The sequence below is a fragment of the Cryptosporidium andersoni genome (assembly GCF_001865355.1).
Source record: "Cryptosporidium andersoni isolate 30847 chromosome Unknown contig_7, whole genome shotgun sequence".
NCBI classification, from domain to species: Eukaryota; Apicomplexa; class Conoidasida; order Eucoccidiorida; family Cryptosporidiidae; genus Cryptosporidium; species Cryptosporidium andersoni.
This window is the reverse complement of record NW_027122910.1, coordinates 196,972-218,462: the sequence shown is the minus strand read 5'-3', so window position 1 is coordinate 218,462 and position 21,491 is coordinate 196,972. Positions and strand designations below refer to the sequence as shown.

The 21,491-nt window shown below is 29.5% G+C and overlaps 13 protein-coding genes and 1 further gene across 13 annotated transcripts; 7 read left to right on the top strand and 7 right to left on the bottom strand.

The window, feature by feature from the left end:
• Nucleotides 1–68: 68 nt before the first annotated feature.
• cand_026370 (hypothetical protein) lies at nt 69–328 on the top strand (the record flags this gene model as incomplete).
• A 109-nt stretch (nt 329–437) lies between these two features.
• On the bottom strand, nt 438–1,514 carry cand_026360 (fructose-bisphosphate aldolase; the record flags this gene model as incomplete). The annotated part of the gene is made up of 1 exon (XM_067212865.1): nt 438–1,514. One exon carries the CDS (start codon nt 1,512–1,514, stop codon nt 438–440), a length of 1,077 nt encoding a protein of 358 aa, XP_067066588.1.
• Nucleotides 1,515–2,003: 489 nt separating this feature from the next.
• On the bottom strand, nt 2,004–2,858 carry cand_026350 (ER lumen protein retaining receptor; the record flags this gene model as incomplete). Its single annotated transcript, XM_067212864.1, has 1 exon — nt 2,004–2,858. One exon carries the CDS (start codon nt 2,856–2,858, stop codon nt 2,004–2,006), a length of 855 nt encoding a protein of 284 aa, XP_067066587.1.
• A 426-nt stretch (nt 2,859–3,284) lies between these two features.
• On the bottom strand, nt 3,285–3,722 carry cand_026340 (60s ribosomal protein L27; the record flags this gene model as incomplete). The annotated part of the gene is made up of 1 exon (XM_067212863.1): nt 3,285–3,722. The coding sequence occupies one exon, from the start codon at nt 3,720–3,722 to the stop codon at nt 3,285–3,287; it is 438 nt and encodes a 145-aa protein (XP_067066586.1).
• A 267-nt stretch (nt 3,723–3,989) lies between these two features.
• cand_026330 (uncharacterized protein) lies at nt 3,990–4,814 on the top strand (the record flags this gene model as incomplete). Its single annotated transcript, XM_067212862.1, has 5 exons — nt 3,990–4,187; nt 4,257–4,382; nt 4,441–4,524; nt 4,581–4,667; nt 4,728–4,814. 5 exons carry the CDS (start codon nt 3,990–3,992, stop codon nt 4,812–4,814), a joined length of 582 nt encoding a protein of 193 aa, XP_067066585.1.
• Nucleotides 4,815–4,853: 39 nt separating this feature from the next.
• On the bottom strand, nt 4,854–5,570 carry cand_026320 (uncharacterized protein; the record flags this gene model as incomplete). The annotated part of the gene is made up of 1 exon (XM_067212861.1): nt 4,854–5,570. The coding sequence occupies one exon, from the start codon at nt 5,568–5,570 to the stop codon at nt 4,854–4,856; it is 717 nt and encodes a 238-aa protein (XP_067066584.1).
• Nucleotides 5,571–5,973: 403 nt separating this feature from the next.
• Nucleotides 5,974–7,125, bottom strand: cand_026310 (uncharacterized protein; the record flags this gene model as incomplete). Its single annotated transcript, XM_067212860.1, has 1 exon — nt 5,974–7,125. The coding sequence occupies one exon, from the start codon at nt 7,123–7,125 to the stop codon at nt 5,974–5,976; it is 1,152 nt and encodes a 383-aa protein (XP_067066583.1).
• Nucleotides 7,126–7,405: 280 nt separating this feature from the next.
• Nucleotides 7,406–9,652, top strand: cand_026300 (protein kinase domain-containing protein; the record flags this gene model as incomplete). Its single annotated transcript, XM_067212859.1, has 1 exon — nt 7,406–9,652. The coding sequence occupies one exon, from the start codon at nt 7,406–7,408 to the stop codon at nt 9,650–9,652; it is 2,247 nt and encodes a 748-aa protein (XP_067066582.1).
• A 146-nt stretch (nt 9,653–9,798) lies between these two features.
• Nucleotides 9,799–10,864, top strand: cand_026290 (XAP5 domain-containing protein; the record flags this gene model as incomplete). The annotated part of the gene is made up of 4 exons (XM_067212858.1): nt 9,799–10,367; nt 10,451–10,542; nt 10,607–10,677; nt 10,730–10,864. The coding sequence occupies 4 exons, from the start codon at nt 9,799–9,801 to the stop codon at nt 10,862–10,864; spliced, it is 867 nt and encodes a 288-aa protein (XP_067066581.1).
• Nucleotides 10,865–11,545: 681 nt separating this feature from the next.
• cand_026280 (uncharacterized protein) lies at nt 11,546–13,619 on the top strand (the record flags this gene model as incomplete). Its single annotated transcript, XM_067212857.1, has 7 exons — nt 11,546–11,582; nt 11,648–11,700; nt 11,774–11,890; nt 11,942–12,027; nt 12,100–13,138; nt 13,255–13,351; nt 13,438–13,619. 7 exons carry the CDS (start codon nt 11,546–11,548, stop codon nt 13,617–13,619), a joined length of 1,611 nt encoding a protein of 536 aa, XP_067066580.1.
• A 395-nt stretch (nt 13,620–14,014) lies between these two features.
• cand_026270 (vesicle transport V-SNARE protein) lies at nt 14,015–14,776 on the top strand (the record flags this gene model as incomplete). Its single annotated transcript, XM_067212856.1, has 1 exon — nt 14,015–14,776. The coding sequence occupies one exon, from the start codon at nt 14,015–14,017 to the stop codon at nt 14,774–14,776; it is 762 nt and encodes a 253-aa protein (XP_067066579.1).
• A 1,113-nt stretch (nt 14,777–15,889) lies between these two features.
• On the top strand, nt 15,890–16,351 carry cand_026260 (LSM domain-containing protein; the record flags this gene model as incomplete). Its single annotated transcript, XM_067212855.1, has 1 exon — nt 15,890–16,351. The coding sequence occupies one exon, from the start codon at nt 15,890–15,892 to the stop codon at nt 16,349–16,351; it is 462 nt and encodes a 153-aa protein (XP_067066578.1).
• Nucleotides 16,352–16,414: 63 nt separating this feature from the next.
• On the bottom strand, nt 16,415–18,154 carry cand_026250 (uncharacterized protein; the record flags this gene model as incomplete). The annotated part of the gene is made up of 1 exon (XM_067212854.1): nt 16,415–18,154. The coding sequence occupies one exon, from the start codon at nt 18,152–18,154 to the stop codon at nt 16,415–16,417; it is 1,740 nt and encodes a 579-aa protein (XP_067066577.1).
• Nucleotides 18,155–18,363: 209 nt separating this feature from the next.
• cand_026240 (UTP21 specific WD40 associated domain-containing protein) lies at nt 18,364–21,339 on the bottom strand (the record flags this gene model as incomplete). The annotated part of the gene is made up of 1 exon (XM_067212853.1): nt 18,364–21,339. The coding sequence occupies one exon, from the start codon at nt 21,337–21,339 to the stop codon at nt 18,364–18,366; it is 2,976 nt and encodes a 991-aa protein (XP_067066576.1).
• Between the last annotated feature and the right edge of the window lie 152 nt (nt 21,340–21,491).

The following is a 21,491-nucleotide window of genomic DNA, read 5'->3' as shown; positions in this document are numbered from 1 at the left end:
TAAAGATATTAGTTATAGCAAATTAGTGGATTCAAATACAGATAATCACAATATATTTAATAAAGTAGGATCTTCGAAAATCTGTAAATTACAAATAAACCCTATATCATTCAATATTTACAACAAACCTCGAAAGGATATTAATAAATGTATAGAATGTAATGAAAGCAGGAACATATGCTGTATTTGTTATATGCCTGTACTAGGACGCTGGGTTGGATGCCCCAATTGTGGGCATGGGGGACATCCTACGCATCTTAAGAATTGGTTCCTTAATCCATTAAATTGTGGATTTTGTCCCTCAGGTTGTGGACATATATGTTGTTAGTATTTTAATTAAGTTGATCAAATTTTAAAATAGTATTAAAACTATGCAGTCATTGGCACAAGTTAGACAAGCTTACTAATACATATCATTGCATCTAGATAAGACAAATCTAATACACGTAGGATTTTACAAAGAGATCTTCAAAGGCTTCAGCTCCTCCTGTACCTCCTTTATATTTCCCAAGCTGAGCCTCAGAATTTGCCTTTGCTCTCTCTAATAGTACCTTTTGTGCTTCTGATACATTTTCTGATTTACCCTTCCAAACTCTTAGCACAGAGGCTTGTAAAGCTCTTCCATATGAGAATGACAGGAATAAATTATTATCCTTAATATTATTCATAGCACAAAGATTAAGAGAGGCCTCTTCTTCAGACTGACCGCCAGATAAAAACATTACGCCTGCTATTGCAGATGGAACTGTTCTTCTTAATGTACGGACTGTGTAAAGTGCAATTTCTTCACATGTTGCTTTCTTCTGGAAATCAGAACCTGGTGTAACCATATTAGGTTTTAGTAAAGCTCCCTCTAATAATACATGATTATCATGAAGAGCTTTTATAACAGAAGCTAGAACCTTCTCAGTTATTGATGCACATACTTCTATACTGTGATTACCGTCAGTTAGTATTTCAGGCTCTACAATTGGTACCAATCGTTGTTCCTGACAAATAGCTGCATAACGAGCTAATGTATGGGAAGTCTCTTGAATTGCCAAATTACTAGGTTTCTTATTAGCACAATCAATAGTTAATACAGCTCTCCACTTTGCAAATCTAGCACCTGCATCATAATATTTTTTGCAACGACTAGCTAAACCATCTAATCCCATAGTTGATGTCTCATTATGAGTTAGAGGAATAGTCGTTAACCCCATATCAACTTTAATACCTGGTAATATTCCTTGTTTATGTAATAGATCCGTCATCTTCTCACCAGAGGCAGTCTTTTGGAAAATTGTTTCATCATAAAGTATTACTCCTGAGATATACTCATTCAAACCATCAGTCTTAAATAATAATTCACGATAAGCAGCCCGATTTTCTTCTGTGTTCTCTATTCCAACTTGATCAAAACGTTTCTTAATTGTCCCTGTAGATTCATCTGCAGCCAAAATACCTTTACCAGGTGATGCAATCCTTTTAGCATTCTCTACTAATTCTCTTGCTAACTCTTGACTAATCTTCATTTTCTAATATTTGCGTCTTTATTTCAAAAATAAAGAATATATAGAAATATTTCAAAAATAATAATCGTAGCATGGATATCTTACAATAGCGCAAATGACCAAGCGGCAGAATACCCCGCCTCATACGTGAAAATCTCAACTTCTATTCACACAGGAGTAGTTAATCTTAATATAATTATAAAGTTCAAATAAATATATCTCTAGATATTTATCACTTAGTAAATTCTATATTCTTGCAATTTAAAAAAAAAAAGAAAATACGCGAGAAATTTATTAGGCTTTAAATATTCACCTGAATAATAAAAGACAAACTTTAAATATCTTAGATCATAAGATATTCATTAGTCAATCCTAAAATTATGCAAAGGCCCATTGAACTCTTAAACTTTATATAACTCCTAGGGTGTGTGTAATATGACACCATTTGTCATAATGTCATAATAGTACAAATATGAATATTATGTTAATTCAATTATAAAGAAGAATAGCTTACACATTCTCCATAAGAATAAATTGAACTGGTACACCTCTTGTTAGGCATCTAATATAGTGATATATAAAATCACCCATAAGTACAAGTTGTACAATCTGCATAACAATAACCCAGTATCCTACATGCCTCTTAAGTAACCTAGTTGGATCATTTAACTCTGAATAAGATGAGATCCAAAATATGAAAGCAAGAATTTTACTAACAGCTTGCATAGCTAAAAAGTGACTAGTAAATGGAACGACTTTGCGTTCTTTTTGGAACATAAATAACTGAGGTAATACAACTACACTCTCCAAATATAGGGCAAAGGTCCAAGAAATATCAGCTGGCATCCAAGAATTTAAGGAGGGATGGAAGATAAGGGCAAGAATTAGAGCTGGAATAATTAAAAACAGACTATTAAACTCATCAGTATTTGGATCATAAGTCTCTTTGTAGCGAGAACGACATAAATATACAATTGTTCCAGCGAGGCACATACAACCTGCTTCTAAAGTTTGATAAAGCCAATCTCCACTTCTATCATAAGGCAAATAGCCTTCAAATGGAATAATTGAACATAATCGTGCAAATATTAATATTACATAAGCTTCCATCATTCTAAGGGAAACTCCAGAACATGACTTTGTTAATTCAATCTTAAGACATACCATAGCAAAGCTAAATGCTGAAGTTAATGAAGATAATGTCAATAAAAATGAGAAATCTCCATCCGATAAAAAAAAGAATACAATTGTACAGAATATAGCTAAAGATATATAAGCTTTAACTGAAGACTTATGTTGGGAAACCCATGTTCTACACTTTTCTGGGTCACTAATAATAGTAACTGCTGAATTAACCACTTCCATGCTGATGCACACCTAAACTTGTCCAATCTAAAGTCAAGTAATATACCGAAAGTTATGAGTAACGAATATACTCTGTAACTTTAATTAAAATTATTGTTTAACAGACGAGTGGTTGGACTCACTATATGTGGGTGTAATATTTTTGGCGGTAACAACACGTTTAAAAAAAAGGTATACTCCTGTATCCACTTTTCAAATAGAAAAAGAAAGAATATACACAGCAGCTTTTAAGCCTTAACATTTTCAATATAAAGAAGGTACTCAAACTATTACATAGGAAATCTATTAGGGTAACATAACTATATTGGACACTTTAGGCAGTTTAAACAACATACTATACAATAAAGAAAAAGAGTCAGGTTAATAAACAAAATTAATATTAATCTAATAGGAATTAGATGGAATAGATTAAGAATTATACAGCAACTAGAATCTCAAGGGTCTTCTTAAGAAGATCAAGTCTTTTGGTGCTTTACCTTTGTCTGATTGAATATTAATTAGTTTCTCATTGAAGAGAACATGTAAAGCTCTTAGTGCTTGTTTCTTCCCTTCAGCTTCTTGCATATCAAACCCTTGTATTAAAGTCTTTATATCAAACTCTGTTACGACATAACGAGTTGGCATTACATGGTTCATATTAATAGACTTCAAAAATGGTTTAATTGTTGTCTTCTTCTTCAATTTACTTTTTGATAACCTCTTATGAACCTTTAATGGTGCCTTCTCAACACCTGCTACTAAGATAAATGGAAATGATCTTTCTTTAGTGCCACTTTCAAATGTATTTACAATAACTGCCTTTTTTCCAGCATAACGACCACTCAATAAAACAACGACACGGCCTGGCCTCATTAACTTCGCCATCTTTAAAAAAAATTATCGGGAAGAAATTCTCTTAAACTTCTTATATAAGTGAAGTAAATTTCTGAATTTGCCTACAAAGGCTTAATTCTCTTTGTGATGATTACAATAATATTCTTATGCTCCTATATGTCTCAATATACTGAGACAGAATGACATATAGCGCCTTAATGTTATATATTATCCTTTATTTTATAATAATAGCGCTATTAATTAAGGGCGGTAAAAAGATTGTGTATTGTGAGATTATTAATAACTTTATAGAATTTAATGTCATATTTTAACAAGGATTTAATTAAAAAATATACACTGGGTAATTTATTACCTAATTATTCTATTTCTATGGCTTTGATTTGTGATGTTAAGAATACAAACGACATTATTGATTGGATTTTTAATAAGCACACGAAAGCAAGGAATACATTTAATGAACAGGATAAACTCTGTGTATTTGTAAATGCTAGGATGGTATGTTGCACTTTTATATAGTTTAGATTAAGATATTTATAAATTAATTTGTTATTATATATTTAATAGGTATATTCTGTAGAGCACATGTTGCATAGTATAATGTGTTCTATGTTAAGACAGAAATTAAGACATAAAACTAAAACTAAGTCAATTGAAACAGATATACTTTATTATTTATCTACCTCTACTAAAGTAAGTTATATACTACTTCATAGATTTTTAGAATAACAGTCTTATTTTGAAATTATAGATTACAAATGCTCTCAATACATTTGGTATATCAGAATATGTGGATTCAATACTTGTTACTTGTATCAATATGAGTGAAGCAGAGGTCAGTTAAATCCTGGTAATTTGGGGAATGTATCATAATAGTTTTATTTACAGTAGATCTGTGACTGTACTTCTAATATAAAAGGTAATATTGTTGATATTGATCAACTAAGTAAAGTGCATAATATAAAGGATATTTATAAGGTAAGGTTTATTTTTGTATAAATTTATGTTTAAACTTAAAATTTATGTATTATTTTAAAGATGATCAATTATTCAAATGTAAAACAGTCTAGTAAGCTAGACCCAATAGACATTTTTATTCAAAATATAGCTATTAAGGATATTTAAAAGAAATGGATTTAATAATTTAAATAATAATTCACTTAATTAAAAAAGTGCACTTGTAAATAAATTTTTAGAGCCTTGCTCCCATTTAGAAATATTATCATTGAGTATCTTAATCAGTTGTTCAGATTGGGGAGATAATGTATCATTAGATTCCTTAACAGCTAATAATGCTCTATTTATAAAGATAATAGCACCCTCTGGATTATCCAAAAGATTACATTTTAAGATTGAATAGTTAAGAATAGTTCCAAGGTATAGGGGGTCAATAGGATATTTCTCAGTACAACCTCTTGCCAATTGTAACGAATCTTCATAGAAAGCTACTGAAGCTTTGATATTTGAAGATCTTTCACTTCCAGTAGTTATTTCTGCACGATATCTCATTAGATCACCTTTAAGCTTGTTACAAAAGGCTTTATCGTGGTCATTACAATACATTAAGATATTATCATCGATTAGTCTTATTACATCTTCACTTTCATCCATAATTAATTTGCTTAACTCTTCACATATTTCATTGATAACTGAAATAAGGCCCTTAGATAAATCCAAAGGATCTAATTTTTCTTTACATGACTTTATTGTTTTTGAGGATGTTCTCAATGATGTAATACGGTTCCTTAATGATCCTACTAAAAGGAGTCTTAAAGAGCTATCATGAAAATCAGAAGACTCCGTTAATATTTGTATTACATCTTCATAATTACCTATAGAATCTGATAGTTTTGCTTTATAAGCTGCTTTTGAAATTGTCATCTTTAATTTATTAATTTAAAATAATTATTCAATAATCATACAACTCGAATTTTAAATAAAATAAGATCTAAATTACCTTGGCTTGTAATACTATATGTATTGTATTATTAATAAAAAAATTTCAAATGTAATCAGACTTTCAGAAAAGAATTCCAAACCTTCAATATCATAAGTTTGTGAAAGAATTAAAAAAAAAAATATTATTACAACTTTGTAGTCTTTATTTAAATATCTCAATAAGTTATTGTATTTTAATAATAGTATCATTCTTTTAAAATATAAAAAAAATATTTTCAGTTTATTAAGTTCTATTTTTAGTCCAATATTATTTTGAATAATTTTATGATTATAAAATGTACAATTGATTAGATGATCTGTAGGCTTTTTAGAATGACTAATAAACTTATGAGAATAATCCCTTTATATACTGCATAGCAATAACTGCTATAATGATCCATAAAATATTACTACTAAATATAGTACCAAAAATACCCCAACTTTGTTGCTTTTTAGTCTCTCTATTTTTTGCTGAAATCGCTATATTAAGAATTTTCTGTAGTTGCTGTTTCTGATCTTCGTTCATTGCAGAAGTCAAACTCTTAAGGGATTCTTGCATTTGTCTAGCTACATTTACATCATCGTTATCTAAATCACTATCTACCTCAATATAAGGTGTTGTAGATGAAGATACTCCATTATTTGTTACATTCCCTTTAGTATTCGAACTTGATTTTGCACTACCAAATCCGTGAGTTTGAATCTGAATAAGTAGTGATTGAGTTAAGTCAATAATTCTCTTATTAGTAATAAGATTACCACGTAACATATCAAGTAAAATATCATCATAGTTCTTGTAGTACATGGCTGAATACAAGAATGTCAGTATTAAAATAGTTGGAAATATACTCCTTAAAACTAAAATCTTTTCAAATGGTAATAGTGAACCTATAAATGGAATAGATTTCATTGGATTAGGATCTTCAGATAACCTTATATGTAATTCTGAGCAAAATATAGCCACATTATATACTATAAATAAGCCTCTTGATTTTCGAAATATATAAGGAATAGATAAAAAAAAACCAATTATACAACAAAAAACTTGGACTGATAAACTAAGAATAAAGCACATAATTATATTATGATCATCTATTATTCCATCTTTCCTATAATCACCATATTTATTATATATATTGCGCTTACTTTCTGAGTTTAGTACACTTTCTATACGTTGAATTTCATAAAATATATTAACGGATGAAGCTTTGTCATCTTCTAAATTCTTATCTGGATGATATTTCTTCTTAGCTATTCTAATTGCCTGAGTAATATCATTACGAGAAGCCCAACGACCAACGCCTATAACATCATAATAGTTATGAGGTATTAGTTGGACACTTATAATTAATAGTGTAAGGCTTAACATCAATCCAATTAAAATACGACATTTATATAAAATTGATAAATAAGATGATGTATCTTTAGATTTTAATTGAAATAAACCATAAATAATAATTGCACCTAGTAAACTTTGAATTAATATGCTATCCAGCATTATTCCTGTCACTTAGAGGTGATATATCACAAAATGTAAGTCTTAGATTTATATTATGTACCAAAAAAAAGTTAGTAATAATTTGATTACTTTAAAACAAATATGATCTATTTCTTTACCCACACTCAAGTCAAAAAGATGTTTTTTAAGTTTTAAAAAAAATAAATACCAACAGCACCAATACCCGGTATTCCTGCACATTTTAGCGCCTTTATCTTGTATAACCTTTTTGCTTGCTAGGTTTTTTAAAAGCAGAATATTATTAAACTTCAATGAAACAATGAAATCCACAGTAAATATATCTAGTATCCAAAATATAGACTATACAGACTCTACAAAGCATACACATGGGAGCTTGAGTTATAATTTAGTAAAGGGTATGAATAGTAATTCTAACATATTACAAGATTATGATGAGGCCACTATACCAGCAAATAGTTGGGATGAAGTACAAGAGGACTATAGACCAGGTGGATATCATCCAGTATATGTTGGAGAGATATATAATACGAAATATTTGATTGTTTCAAAATTGGGATGGGGTCACTTTTCTACTGTTTGGTTGGCTGTTAACTTATCTAGTAAACCACTACATTATGTTGCACTCAAATTTCAAAAAGGTGCCCCTGAATACAGAGAAGCAGCATATGATGAAATAAATATATTGACTGTAATTAGGAAAAATAAAGAAAATGAAGAGTGGAATAGTAATTTAGAAACAATTTATGAAATATATAAAGAGGAATATTTGAAACCTAAATCAAGTAATTTTACCGGTGTGGTTGATTATATAGACTCTTTTGAAGTTAGTGGCCCTAATGGACATCATGTCTGTATGGTATTTGAGGTAATGGGACCAAATATTTTACATTTAGTTAGTTTATATAAATACAAGGGAATACCAATAGATCTTGTTAGAAAGATTGCAGTACATATATTGATTGGATTAGACTATTTACATAGAATTTGTGGTGTTATACATACAGATATTAAGCCTGAAAATATAGTCGTATCAAGTGATTCACTTCCAATGATACCAATTAATGAAGTTAATAAAGAAGATCCTGAATTGTACTTGGTGAATACAGAGAATAATATATCTGGAGAGCAATTTGAAGTGAGTAGACCTATGAATGCAAAAGAAAGGAGAAAATTACGAAGAAAGAATCGTAGGAAACTCAAACAGATAATGAAGAATTCTAAAGATAACTGTTCAATAAATTGTCAAGGTAATGAGATATACTTTGCAGATTCTGGTACAGATAAAACTGAGAATTTGAAGGGTCAATCAGTTTTATCTGAAGAAAGTAAGGAAATAACTGAAAAAGGTCTTCAAAATAAACTAGATTATAATAGACGACTTGCTACTCCTCCTTTTATTCGTCTCCACTTAAAACCAATGCCCTCAGATCCCACATGTATTAGTTATTATCAAATTAAATATAATGCTACAGTGGGTAGAAATTTTAATAATCAAGTACACTCTGGTCAAATTGATATTTCTGATATTTTAACTTCAACAACTCAATTTCCTATGATACAACGCCCTTATCATTATCATTTATATGAAGCATATCATCCACATCAATATATTGGTGAAGATGAACAACGTTATACTCACTTACTACCTTTATCCCAATGGAATAAACAATATATAGAAACTGATGATGATCTTAATGGATATGGGAAAGAAAATACCTCAATAAATTCATGCAAGATTTTGGACCAGAGAACAATAAAATATAAAGGTTTTATGGAATATATTGGGAATTTAATACGTGAAAGTAGTAATAATCCGAATCTGTTCTCTAGTAATACATCAGAATATCGGATAGTAGATTTAGGGAATTCATGTTGGATTAATAAGCATTTTAGTGATGATATACAAACTAGGCAATATCGAAGTCCAGAAGTTATTGTTGGATCTGGATATGATAATACTGCAGACATATGGAGTTTTGGATGCACAATATTTGAATTATTAACTGGTGATCTATTATTTACACCAAAATCTACAGCACACTTTTCTTGTGATGATGATCATTTAGCCCAAATGATCGAGCTTTTGGGTGATTTTCCAACTTCTCTAATAACAAAAGGTAAAAAGTCTAAAAAGTTTTTTACAAAACATCATAAATTACAAAGGATAACAAAATTACAATTTTGGGATTTAGAGTCTGTTCTTGTAAATAAATATCGCATTCCAAAACCAGAAGCTCATAATTTTTCATTATTTTTACTTCCATTTTTATCTTTGGATCCATGTTCTAGGCCTAAAGCTTATGATATGTTAAACCATCCATGGTTAAAATTAAGGGGTATAAGCACTGACTATTTGGAGAATATGTTAGCTAAAGTAGAAAGACCTTTACAGTTTACAATAGAGGATACAGTTATCAAAGATATTCAACAGTTGCATATTGGTGACAAAGAAGAGTTGACAAATAATAGACCTATATCTATACAACAGGAATTAGCTGATTGGTTCATATCTTTTAAACAAAATCTCAATAAAATATCCAATTAGATACTTCAAAATATTTTATACTCCCTAGTTTTACTACTTTTAGAATTAAAAAAAAAAATATTTAGCTATTCTAGTACCAAATAATATAATTTGTTTTGGCGGACCTTCCTTTGACATTTTCTTATATTTTATATAATATTTAAAAGATGATTCCTCAAAAAGATGATGTAAAATTATTCAAAGATCTTGATGAAATGTTTGATACAAATTCAGATACACAAGATATTGAAGATAAGTTTAAACACACTAGTATAGGTTTAGCTCCAGCAGAAGCTTTCAAACAATCAAAATTATTAGGACTCTTAAAACATAACACAGAAGATAAAACAAAATATCCAAAATTAAAAAAACCAAAGATCTATACTCTTTCATTTGAACATGAGATAACAAATGAAGATGATGAAATAAAAAATCAAGCAGATTATGATATAAGTTTTGGACTCCTAGGGAAAGACAAAACTGTGGAGACTCAGTTTTTACCTGACCCAAAACGAGAAGCTGAAGAAGCTAGAAAAAGAGAAGAAACAGAGAAAGAAGCTCTTAAAGAGGATGAAGAACTTAAGAAACAGATAATTGAAATTGTATTCTCATATTGGGATGGCCAAGGTCATCGTCGTAGTGTATGTATACCTCGTGGCAGTACTATTGGGGAATTCCTAGAAACTTGTAGACTTAAATTAAAGTATGAATTCCGTGAGTTATCTAGGATATTAAGGTAAGCTAAATTTAATATATTGTATACGTACATTTTAATATTTATAATTTTGGACATGTAAATTAATTTATACACTTATATAGTTCATCTTTGATGTACATAAAGGAAGATGTAATACTCCCTCATTATATTACGTTTCATGAGTTAATAAAGACAAAAGCTAGAGGAAAAACCGGTTAGTACTTCATACCAATACAATATATTAAGGGTGATTAATATTTTAATATATTAATGTTTAGGTCCTTTATTTCACTTCAATGTATTTGATGATGTTCGAATAATTAGTGATATTAGGAGAGAAACAACAGAGGTAAATTCATTCAAATTTCTTGTTTATAACAAGGTTTTTAATTCCATGAAAGTCTCATGCAGGCAAGGTCGTTCAAAGGCAATGGTATGAAAAAAATAAAAATACATTCCCAGCTTATAGATGGGAAAGTTACTTACCAGGAAAATTTAATAAACCATATTCAACAAAAGATCCGCAGGATATTTAGGTATAAAATTACTGCTGTATCCATCTTTAGAGATTTCTTATGTTTAACATATTACAACTAATATAAAAATAACCTAATTATTGTATATTTCTCAATATATAATATCAATGTCTAAAGTAAATAAGGTAGATTTCACTTTTCCATTACATTAATCTTCCCTATTATATTAATTGACTATTATCTTATTAAATAATGATATAGGATTTAATGTAAATTCATTTTCAACCCATAGGCCATATGCAAAAATTGCTGGAACAGCACCATAATGAACTATGAATCGGCCGTAATTATACCAATAAGAGTTTAAGTGTTTGTAAATCTGGAAAATAGTACACAAAGTGTAATTTAAGAATCTCGAAGTAGTTAATACTTTTTTTTAAATATAAAGATAAACATACCTTCTCAGTATATTCAGACATATTTTCTAGATATATCTGTGATATTTGAAGCTAATATAAAATATTTTATATAATTAATTGACTTGTTTTACTTAGTTCTAAATTTATTTATAAGCAAAGAACACCTAAATGGAAAGTCCCTACTAGGCGGTACTAATAGGTAATAGTACCTTAATACCCCTTGCATTATTGCATGACACCGGTATATTCTAAAAATAATTAACTTTTTAAAAGCCCACAATTAAATGTTCATAAGTTTCCCTTTTTGAAATAACTATGAATAATGGCGAATGCATCGGCAATAAAGTTTTTTTGTGAAAGTAAGTTATATATCAAAAAATTAGACTTATATTTAAGATATCTACTGAATAACTTACCTTGTCAGATGTTGGTTTAACAGGATTTGATACAGAAAATGCTCTTTTTATGACATGTAAAGTATGTTATAGTACCTATATGTTATAAATAATGATATAAATAATTGATATTATGTATATTTACAATCTTATAGGAGCTATTTGATAACTCAATGGATGCATGTAGGAAGAGGGAGCATGGGCAATGGGGAAATTTAATGCCAAAGATTCAGGTTTCTGTTATGTATGATTATATTTTAGATGGGAATGATGTAAGTTTATATGAATTAATCAAAAGGAGTATCTAATTGGTGTATTTATAGCCAAGGCTCTCAATTAGAGTGCAGGATACAGGATGTGGTATCTCACTTGAATCTATTGATCTACTAGGGACCTTATTTGGAACAAGGTAAGAAATAAAAAATTAAAAGATTCACCTTTTTAAATATATAATTAAGCATCTTATTAAATTAAACTTCAGCAAAAAGGTAAAAACAAAACACTTTTATTCTGGACAATTTGGAGTTGGACTTAAGATGATTTTACTGTATGCAACTCAACATGGAAAAGGAATGGTTCAAGTCAAAATGAGAATGGATGATTCAATATGGCTATTTAAATTATTATGCGATATTAATACTGGTACATTCTATGTAGGAGAAAGTGAAAAACTGCAATTGAAAAACTGGGAATGGGTGACAGAATTTACTGTCATACTTCATTTAAATTTAGATCCTGATAAATTTGGAGAAAAGTGTACATCAACTAAGGATCATTGTAAAAAAAGTATGGATAAACTAAAAAGTTATATGTCACTTAGTAGATTGTGGTATCAAGACATTACTGTAAAATTAAATACAAACTTATATGATGTGGATATTATTTGGCCACCAAAAAATGTAATGACATTTCAAGAACTTTTAAATAATAAATGGGAATATATATATTCGGACAAACATTCAAAATATAAAGTACAAGTTGTTTTTGGGTTTTTGGATACTGAGACCTTTAAAATTTCAGAGGAAAATTTAATGGATCCTTATAAAAGTGGAAATTTATATGTGTATAGAAGTGCAAATGGCATGCCAATATTTTCAAAGGAAGTAGCAACATGTGATATACTAAGTGCTATAAAAACATTTTTAAAACGATATGGAGCTTCATTTGGAATAAAACCAAACCCTAAATTTACTGAATATCCAAAGCAGCCATGTGATGTTATTGATAAGCTAAAAGGCAGTGAGACTCCTATATCAATAACTATTGCATCACATGCTCAATATGTTCACCGAGTCCTTTTTGTTAATGTTAGTGGATATGAGATTCAATATGGAACACTGGGTAAAACTAGTCTAAAGAGTAACAGTGGCCTTTCAGTATTAATCCAGCAAACTTTAAGAGTTCTATTAAAGAATTTGCAGGAACGTTTCCCAAAGGAATTGATGCATGTCAAGGATTTTACTATGAAACATGCGATTTCAACCTATTGTCCCATTATGGCACAGAATATTTCTTCTATGGTAAGTAAATATACTGAGAAATTAAATACTTCTTTTTAATAAAGATAACGTTTAATAAAAATTGACCGTTGAAATATTTTTGGGCATGAAAACAATTTCTTGGTTTTTCCCCGTAGATTTTAAGGTCTAATTCTGTACTATTCAAGAAAGGCCTCCTTAGTATAATTTCAAAACATAGTCGTGAAGATTCAAAGAAACTTAATGATCTGATAAGTAAGTTCATTTATTAATATAGCTAACTCACAAAAGTATTTTTTGTGAATCTAAATAAACAGATATTTTACTTTATTTCTAATTAGATTCACATAATGAAGACAAGGAACAAATACAAGCGATCTTAGAAAGATCTTTATCTGAGTGGTTATTAGCTAATTATGATGGAATTCAGATTCAAGAGAGGAATACTAATGCAGAAGATTTACCTGATAGTGAATTTGCCGTAACTAAGGATAAAATTTTACAAGAAGACTTTCTTGATTAGGTAGATTTAGTTCTGATAATATCATATAACATTTAGTCTTATAAATTTTTGAAATACGAACCTGTCAGACTTATAAATAATGTCCAGAAATATATATTATTATGAGTTAAAGTTTAATATTTATTTAAGTAATTCCAAGATATTGAAGATATTAACTCTATGAAATATAAGAAAGCTATTCTAAAACTAGAATATCTCAAAAAAAAAAAACAATTTGAGTGATAAAAGTTTCATATTTTTGGAAAACAAATCAAATTTCTTTAATATTTGTAATAACAAATAAAAGACTACTGACAATAAAATTTCCTAAAATATATAAAGTATAAATATAAACAAATGGAATATAATAGTTTATAATGATAAAATCCAATTGAGTACCCTTTTAGTTTTCTTGAATGAGGCGCACTATCAATAAAGTTGATCAAATTTATTGGGATGTAGAGAATACTGCAATGGAAGCACCATTTGCAGTCTCTACTCCACCATTAACTATTGAAACACTCTCTACATTGTACCCAAAGGCAACCAAAGCAAAGCATGAGACGGAACGCCTGTTAGAGCACTTTGAACTTGGTCTAGATCGATCTATTTCTTCTCAGCAAAGGTTATCTGCTGTATTAAATGATTTTTGCAGACAAAGCGCAGAACTCAAAAATATTTTAAATGAGTTAATAATACTTGAATGCTTGAATAAATCTCAACAGAGTATGTGGATTAGAAGAATTGATAATTTGGTTGCAGATTCGGAGAATTTAAGTGAAGCAATTACTAAACAATTGAACTACTTATATAAAAAGACGCATGAGGAAGAGTTAAAAGTTAATTATGTTCCTAATTCAAAAAAACCAAGTGATAATATTAAGTTTTTAATTAAAGAAAGAGGGATTTTACAAGAAAGTCACAATGTATTGGATCATGCAATTGACCAAGCAAAAGGAATCGTATACAACATCAAAAATCAAAACAAAATACTTAAATCAGCAAGAAAAAAGGCTCTTGATCTAGCAAGCAGAATGAGTGTTAGTCACAGTTTACTTTCTGTAATTGAAAGACGTAGTGTAATTGATCAAATGCTTGTTTATGGATGTATAATATTTACTCTCATCATATTTTTTAGCTTATATACTCTTATCCATTCATATTATCGTACAAACTAAGTATCAGATATCATTTAATTTAGTACTAACTTAATTAGCTAAATTTAAAGGGGAATTGAAAAAAATCAGCCAAAGTATTAAAATATTAATCACATTAAAGTCACTTTTAATCTCTATTTAATAATACTACTCTTAATAAGTAAAGCATCTAGCTGCCTCATTTCTAAATACAAAAACTCAATCTTATTTTTCTTCTGGCTAATACATTGATCTTATTGTAATTACTTTTGAAAAAGCTCTCAATACTTCATTAAACTTAAAAAAATACTGCATATATGAATATATAGCTGTTTAAATTGTGTTTTTTTTTTTTTTTTTAAAGATTAAAATGAAATTGACTGAACTATATTAAACTATGTTAAGCATAAACTTTACATACTTTGCAAATATCTTAAATAATTAATTGACATTACATATCTAAATTATTTTAATTATATTTTACATATTTCAATATTCAAAAAATCTAAATATTGAAATTCTAGTAAATATATTGGTTTTAAATCTTTTTAACTATTTCAGATATGATTTTTGTAACTTTTTTATTTCTGATATAAATATTGTCATCTTAAATTATCCCTATTTTCTTAATTCAAATATTGTAACCTTTAAGAAATTAGCTCCTTAACCACTTTGTTCTAAGACATTATTAAATAGATGAGGGTTTAGCCAACATCATAGTACAAAATATAAATATATAAATTCTTTACATATTAATTTTAAGAAGTTTTATATCACCTTGTTGATACTCATAATTAAAAATTATTTCTGAATGTTTTAAATAGTGTACTTGATACTTCTAGCTCACATAAGAAAAAATTAATAAGTGGGAATTGCTAAGAAATCTATTTCTAATCTCATAAGATCTCATATTTCCAGGTATATTCTAATTACTTAAAGTATTCTTAATTTTTCTTTTAAAAAGGTCACTACCAAATACTTGTTGCAGTTAAATCTAAAAATTTTCTAAGCGCCACAAATAGATGAGAAATATAGGTACCTGTATAAAATTAGTGCCCGAAATAGGCGCTATGAAGTGGTTACTAATTTCTAAATAGAAGCCCTACAGAAGACAACATAGCAACCACTTTAAAAAATACTAGAGATATATGAGAGATGCAGAAGTATATAAATTATAGAGTAAGAGTTACAGTACAAGATGATAGGATGCTTGTAGGAAATCTGATGGCATTTGATAAGCACATGAACGTAGTCTTGTCAGATTGCCAAGAATACCGTAGTATTAAGAAGGGTGAAGATCTTAAAGAAGTCAAAAGATCACTGGGATTTATAGTACTTAGAGGAGAGAATATTGTAACTATAACAGCAGAAGCACCACCAAAGTCACAATCCAAAAGGGTAACTGAGACACCATCAGTAGGAAATGTACAAGTAATAGGACGTGGTGCAGTTATACCAGCTGTTGGGGCTATTCCAGGCACGATAATGACACCAGGGCATATTAATATACCTATACCGACATTAGGTAATTTACCAATCATAACACCAGGTGTTGGAGTAGCTCCAATACCTCAACATGTACAGCCTATGAGCACAAACAAAAAACTTCCGCAGTAGATTTATGTAGTTTATAATAGATACAATCTGAATTGATTACCTGTCCAACTAAATTGATATATATTAATTTATATTTAAATCTGTGAATAATACACGAAAGAAACTAATAACTTGATCATCCTCTAGAGAAAAGTCATCTGTACTTAGTTCTGATAATTGTGGTATTTTATCAGTAAATATAGTGGGGACTTTATAATTAGAAACTTGAATGATCTTAAGAGGTTCTTGATATTTGTTGGATATTGCAATAGCTAAAGCTCTAGAGCAGCTTATAAATAATGAAATTTGTCTAGGAGGATCTTCTAAAAATCCTTTACTAGTTGTAGGAGCTATTTTTAATAGAATTTCATATAAAAATATCCATAATTTCTCTGGAACAAATGTGTCTAAATTTCGGCAAGTTAAAATTAACACAACACAAACTAAAGCTTCAATTATAGCCGAATATTTCTCACACTTTAATGTACCAGGATATGAAAACCACGAAGATATAATTCTATTACAACCCTCATATTTAGCAAGCTCTCTGAGAAGAATATCAATAAATTCTAATTTTAATAATTCATCAAATATTTTGTAAGCTATTGAATGAGTTTCACTGATACCAGGTACATTAGATAAAATTTGTGCTGGTATAGAATTTCTGGGTAATGGTATAATATCCCTACATTGTTTTACTTCAAGTTTTATAATCTTGTCAGATTTAGAATTTCTAACATAGTTAGTGTCATTATCTTGTAACTTGATGTATAACCTTGGTAACTCGCGTATTATTGATTTATTCCTGTCAATTTCTAAAGTTGTATAGACATCAATACTAGGAGACCACCATGCACTTGCAGTTAAAATAGATGCTTGGTAAAGACCACTAAATAAGCCAGTAAGAGTCTCATCATTATTTGTTGTACTAATTAGAGATATAAATGATAATATTAAGTGAGTGAGAGCTTCTAAAGTATGAGGAACACAACCCCAATCAGTTATTGGTATATACTCCAAAGTAGGTAGCATTACTGCAAAATGCATTGAATTTAAATACCTTGAAATAAATGGTAAAATCTTAAGAATTTGATATTTATCTACATCTGGCTCTAAAACAAACCATTTAGATAAGATAGAAGAGCATAACTGAACACACCAATATATAGGTGGAAGTTCGTTATTATCTAAGGTGTAATTTGAGTCTGGCAGTATAGTTAAGTTTATTCTATCTTCATTATTGTTGGTTAATTTGTCCATTTTCTCAATATTTTCTATGAACTCAATACAAAATGAGTTTAAGCTACGCATAATATCAAATAACTTGTTTATTTCTATTCCAGAAATATTGTCATATTCCAAACAAGTGATATTTTCTTCACTACTAAAGTCCTTGATAAAAGCTTCAAAGATATGACAGCATACGGTTAATATAGAAAACTGAGTACCATCTATATTCATTACCTGGGAATCTAAGCTTAATTTGAGTTCTAAAGCTGCTAGTTCAAGGCCATGGATATAATGAGAAATTGCACCACGCTTATTTGTAATTGTTAGACCTACTCTATACCACTTTTTAATACTGACTCGTTCTATCAAAAAACAAAAAAGCTTTAGACGGTTATGACTAAGCATAGAAGATACATTAGAAAGTTCTAAAAGCATACAACATAGGTTCAAAAGTTTCTCAAGTTCTACTTGGGATGGTTCAATATTGTTAAGTTCAATCTTCTCCACAATCAAATTCACATACTCTTCAAGATTACCTTTAAAACCAGCATCTTTAGCCATACTCAATGTCGAGTTAAATTCATCTCTAGCCATCTAATAACTATTCATAAATTCGAATATATCTGAAATGTCCCAATAGTAACTTTATTTGGCAAGGGTCTAAGAAGTCTTTGAGCGGGATATAATTAGCCCGTGTTAACAAACAAATACTGCACTTTAGTATTAGGGTTTATAGACATCCTTACTATAAAAAAAATAGATTTATACAATAGTCTAAAGAGCTAAAATTTCGATATTTAAGACTAGTCCATCTGTATATTAGTTGCAAATTTCAGAAAGCAAGATATATCTTGCAAGTAGTTTTGTAGTTTCGCCCAATCTGCAGAAGTTGACTTATTCAAGCTTTCAATGACTCTTCCAAGTCTATCATGGTGTTCGATATTCTCAAGTATAACATCTGAATGATTTTCTAGGAATATGTGTAGATATGCTTGTAATAAATCAGCATCTGTTTTAAGTGAAATGGCATATTCAAAATAACAAGCCATATTCACAATTTCCTCAATATCTCCTCCACTAAGAGGTCCTAGTTGCTTTATTAAGAGATGAACACCTGAAGGAGATTTGGATTTCAGAAGCTTTGTGATCCTACTAATAATGTCTTCACTTTCAGCTTTATTTGATTCAATGTATGCAATACTAGATAACAAAATCTGCAGCTCAGATTTAAATCCTGATTCTAAAACTGACTTATTATTATTTGTCTCCTTACTATAATTAATTTTACTTTGAGATTTTTTATGTTCTATTTCATCTACCTTACCATAATCATCAAATTTCGAATCTGTTATACTAGGCAAAAAGAAAGGAACATCTTCGGGTTTTTTGGGAGGTTCTACAGGTTTATTTCTCTCATTTATAACATCTAAATATAAAAGGTTTTGTATTGTTGCAATTGGAAGCCCTGATAATTCAATTAACTCTGATTTTAACTTTTTTTCTGCTATATCTACTTTTTTGTTACCTGTATTATGAATTAGAGACGTAGTAGGATCTGTCTGCATGCAATCTGGGATACCACTCTCATTATCTTGTGAAAGTTTTTCATTAGCTTTTATATCGGAAATAAAGTTACTAGGTGGATCCTCAATAAGTATTGGTTTAGTGGGTTGCTTGGGTAGCCCATCTGATGAAGTATTAAGAGTCAAAGCAAGCTTGTTAGCCCAAATAGATAATGATCCATTAGAATGAGAGTGGGATGTAACTAGAAATGTATTTGAATCATCAAATATGCAACGAATTACAGGTGATTTAAATTTAATCCAATCTAGTAAAGATGATGAAATTATATCAAAAATAAACATTTCACTGTTTGTAGATGAAATCACAAGCCAACGGCCATCTGTTGACATCGTCAAGTCAGTAATACTACTTTCAGTACATTTAAATTCACGTGATATAATTTGTGACTGGTAATCATAAAGTATAACTCTACCATCACTAAAACCAAATCCTATGAAAACTCCCCATAGACGAGATACAAAAGGTTCGCTATTACTATTATTCTTGAATTTCCCAATAGTAGATGTATTTAGGTGCTTGATTGGTTTTATAGACCAAATTGAGAGATAATAATTAAATTCATCGTGTTCTACACTTAATACAAGTGTAGATTTAGATATATGAATTGCTAAAATTGATCTAGGTGTTTCATTTTTATTAACAAATTCTCCGGAATGTAGTCCAGATTGTAGATTAAATCTATGAATTGTTCCATCAGAATATCCAACAACTGCATAATTACCACATTCAGTTACTCCTACAGCCTTAGCTATTGGTAGGAGGCGTTTAGAAGTTGTAACTGCATGGGACGTTATAGAAGAGTTTAGTAAATGACTTTTCTCATTCTTATTTCTACTTTTCAGATATTTCTCTAAAGTAAGATATCTTGGAATTAAGACTGAACTATGTCCACTCCACACAAATACTTGATGCATCTTTTCATGTACGGAGACGATGTTAGCCCAATCATAGTGTCTAGAAGCTGCAGATGCAACATCAACAATAGGTGGAAGACGTTTAAAGGGTAGGAAACATGATTCATTAAATTTCTTCTTAAGAGTATTTTGTGAAAATATTCTATTTTGATGTTGTTGAATTCTTGAAATCTTGCCTAGGTACCCATATGTAGGTGAGTTGCTAGCACAAAGAATATCTCTTCCCTTCTCTGGTAAGGCATTATAAAAAGACATCCAAATTATAGGATTAGAATGACCTCTTCTAGATCGAAGCTCCCTCGGAGTTAAATTTACACCATCTAATATATATTGCACTAGTGAATTGTCATGACCAGATGTTATAAATATTGGTATGCCTGGAACAAAAGATACATGTGTAACTTGAGATTCATGTACTGACTCTATTATATGTACTACCTTTGTTTTCTCTAAATCCCATAAAACAACATCTCCATTCTCACAACCTGAAACAAGATATGGTTTATCAGTCTGAAAACTGAGAGTTGTCACGCCTCCCTGTTCTGGACTATGCTGAAATTGAGATAGTATAATGTCATTTACAAGATCTAAAATCAATATTCTGCCACATTTAGTTCCTATTCCTATAATATCTGGATGATTGCTACATATTGCAGTTGAAAAGTTAATTGAGAGATTGTGAATAGTAGAGTTTCGTAGTACACTAGAGATAGAATTAAGTATTGCTGAGTCTAATGAAGCAAAAATATGAATTCTTTTGTTAGTACGGATATTCCATAATTCACAACCTTTAGAATGTACGATCAAAATTTTGTTAAGATAAGAAATTGGGTGTAGTACTGTAACTATATTAGAAGATATATCAATATCTATCTGTATTTCAGTGATTGTGCATTTATTCTTTATATCAGTTACTATCACAATAGATTTATCCCAAGATATAAGATAATCTCCCAATATAAACATTCCAACTATATTTATCTTATGTAAATTAGGTAAATCAATAACCTTTTGAAATCTATGGTAGCCCTGGATACTTCTTCCCATTGAAATATACACAACTTCATAATGGACTGTCATATTTTCAATAGGCTCTGGCATTCTTACAGATATATACTTAATTCTGAGATGGTCAAGATCATATACTTGATAGTAATAGCCTATAGAAACTATAACAAAGTATTCGGTACCTAACTTCTCTATTATAAATGGTACCTTATCTATAACATAACCAATGCTATGTACTGGAGATAATATATTACTTGAAGTATTATTCTCCATTACTTTCCTAACCTTCTTCAATTTCCTGTAGAATCTAGTGGAGAGTTCTAATTTAATTAAAATGTCAGATCCTAACAATAACCACCAATATAACAGTCCAGTACTCAAGCGGGGATATCATGTTTCCAGAGAGACATAATCTATAAATTACA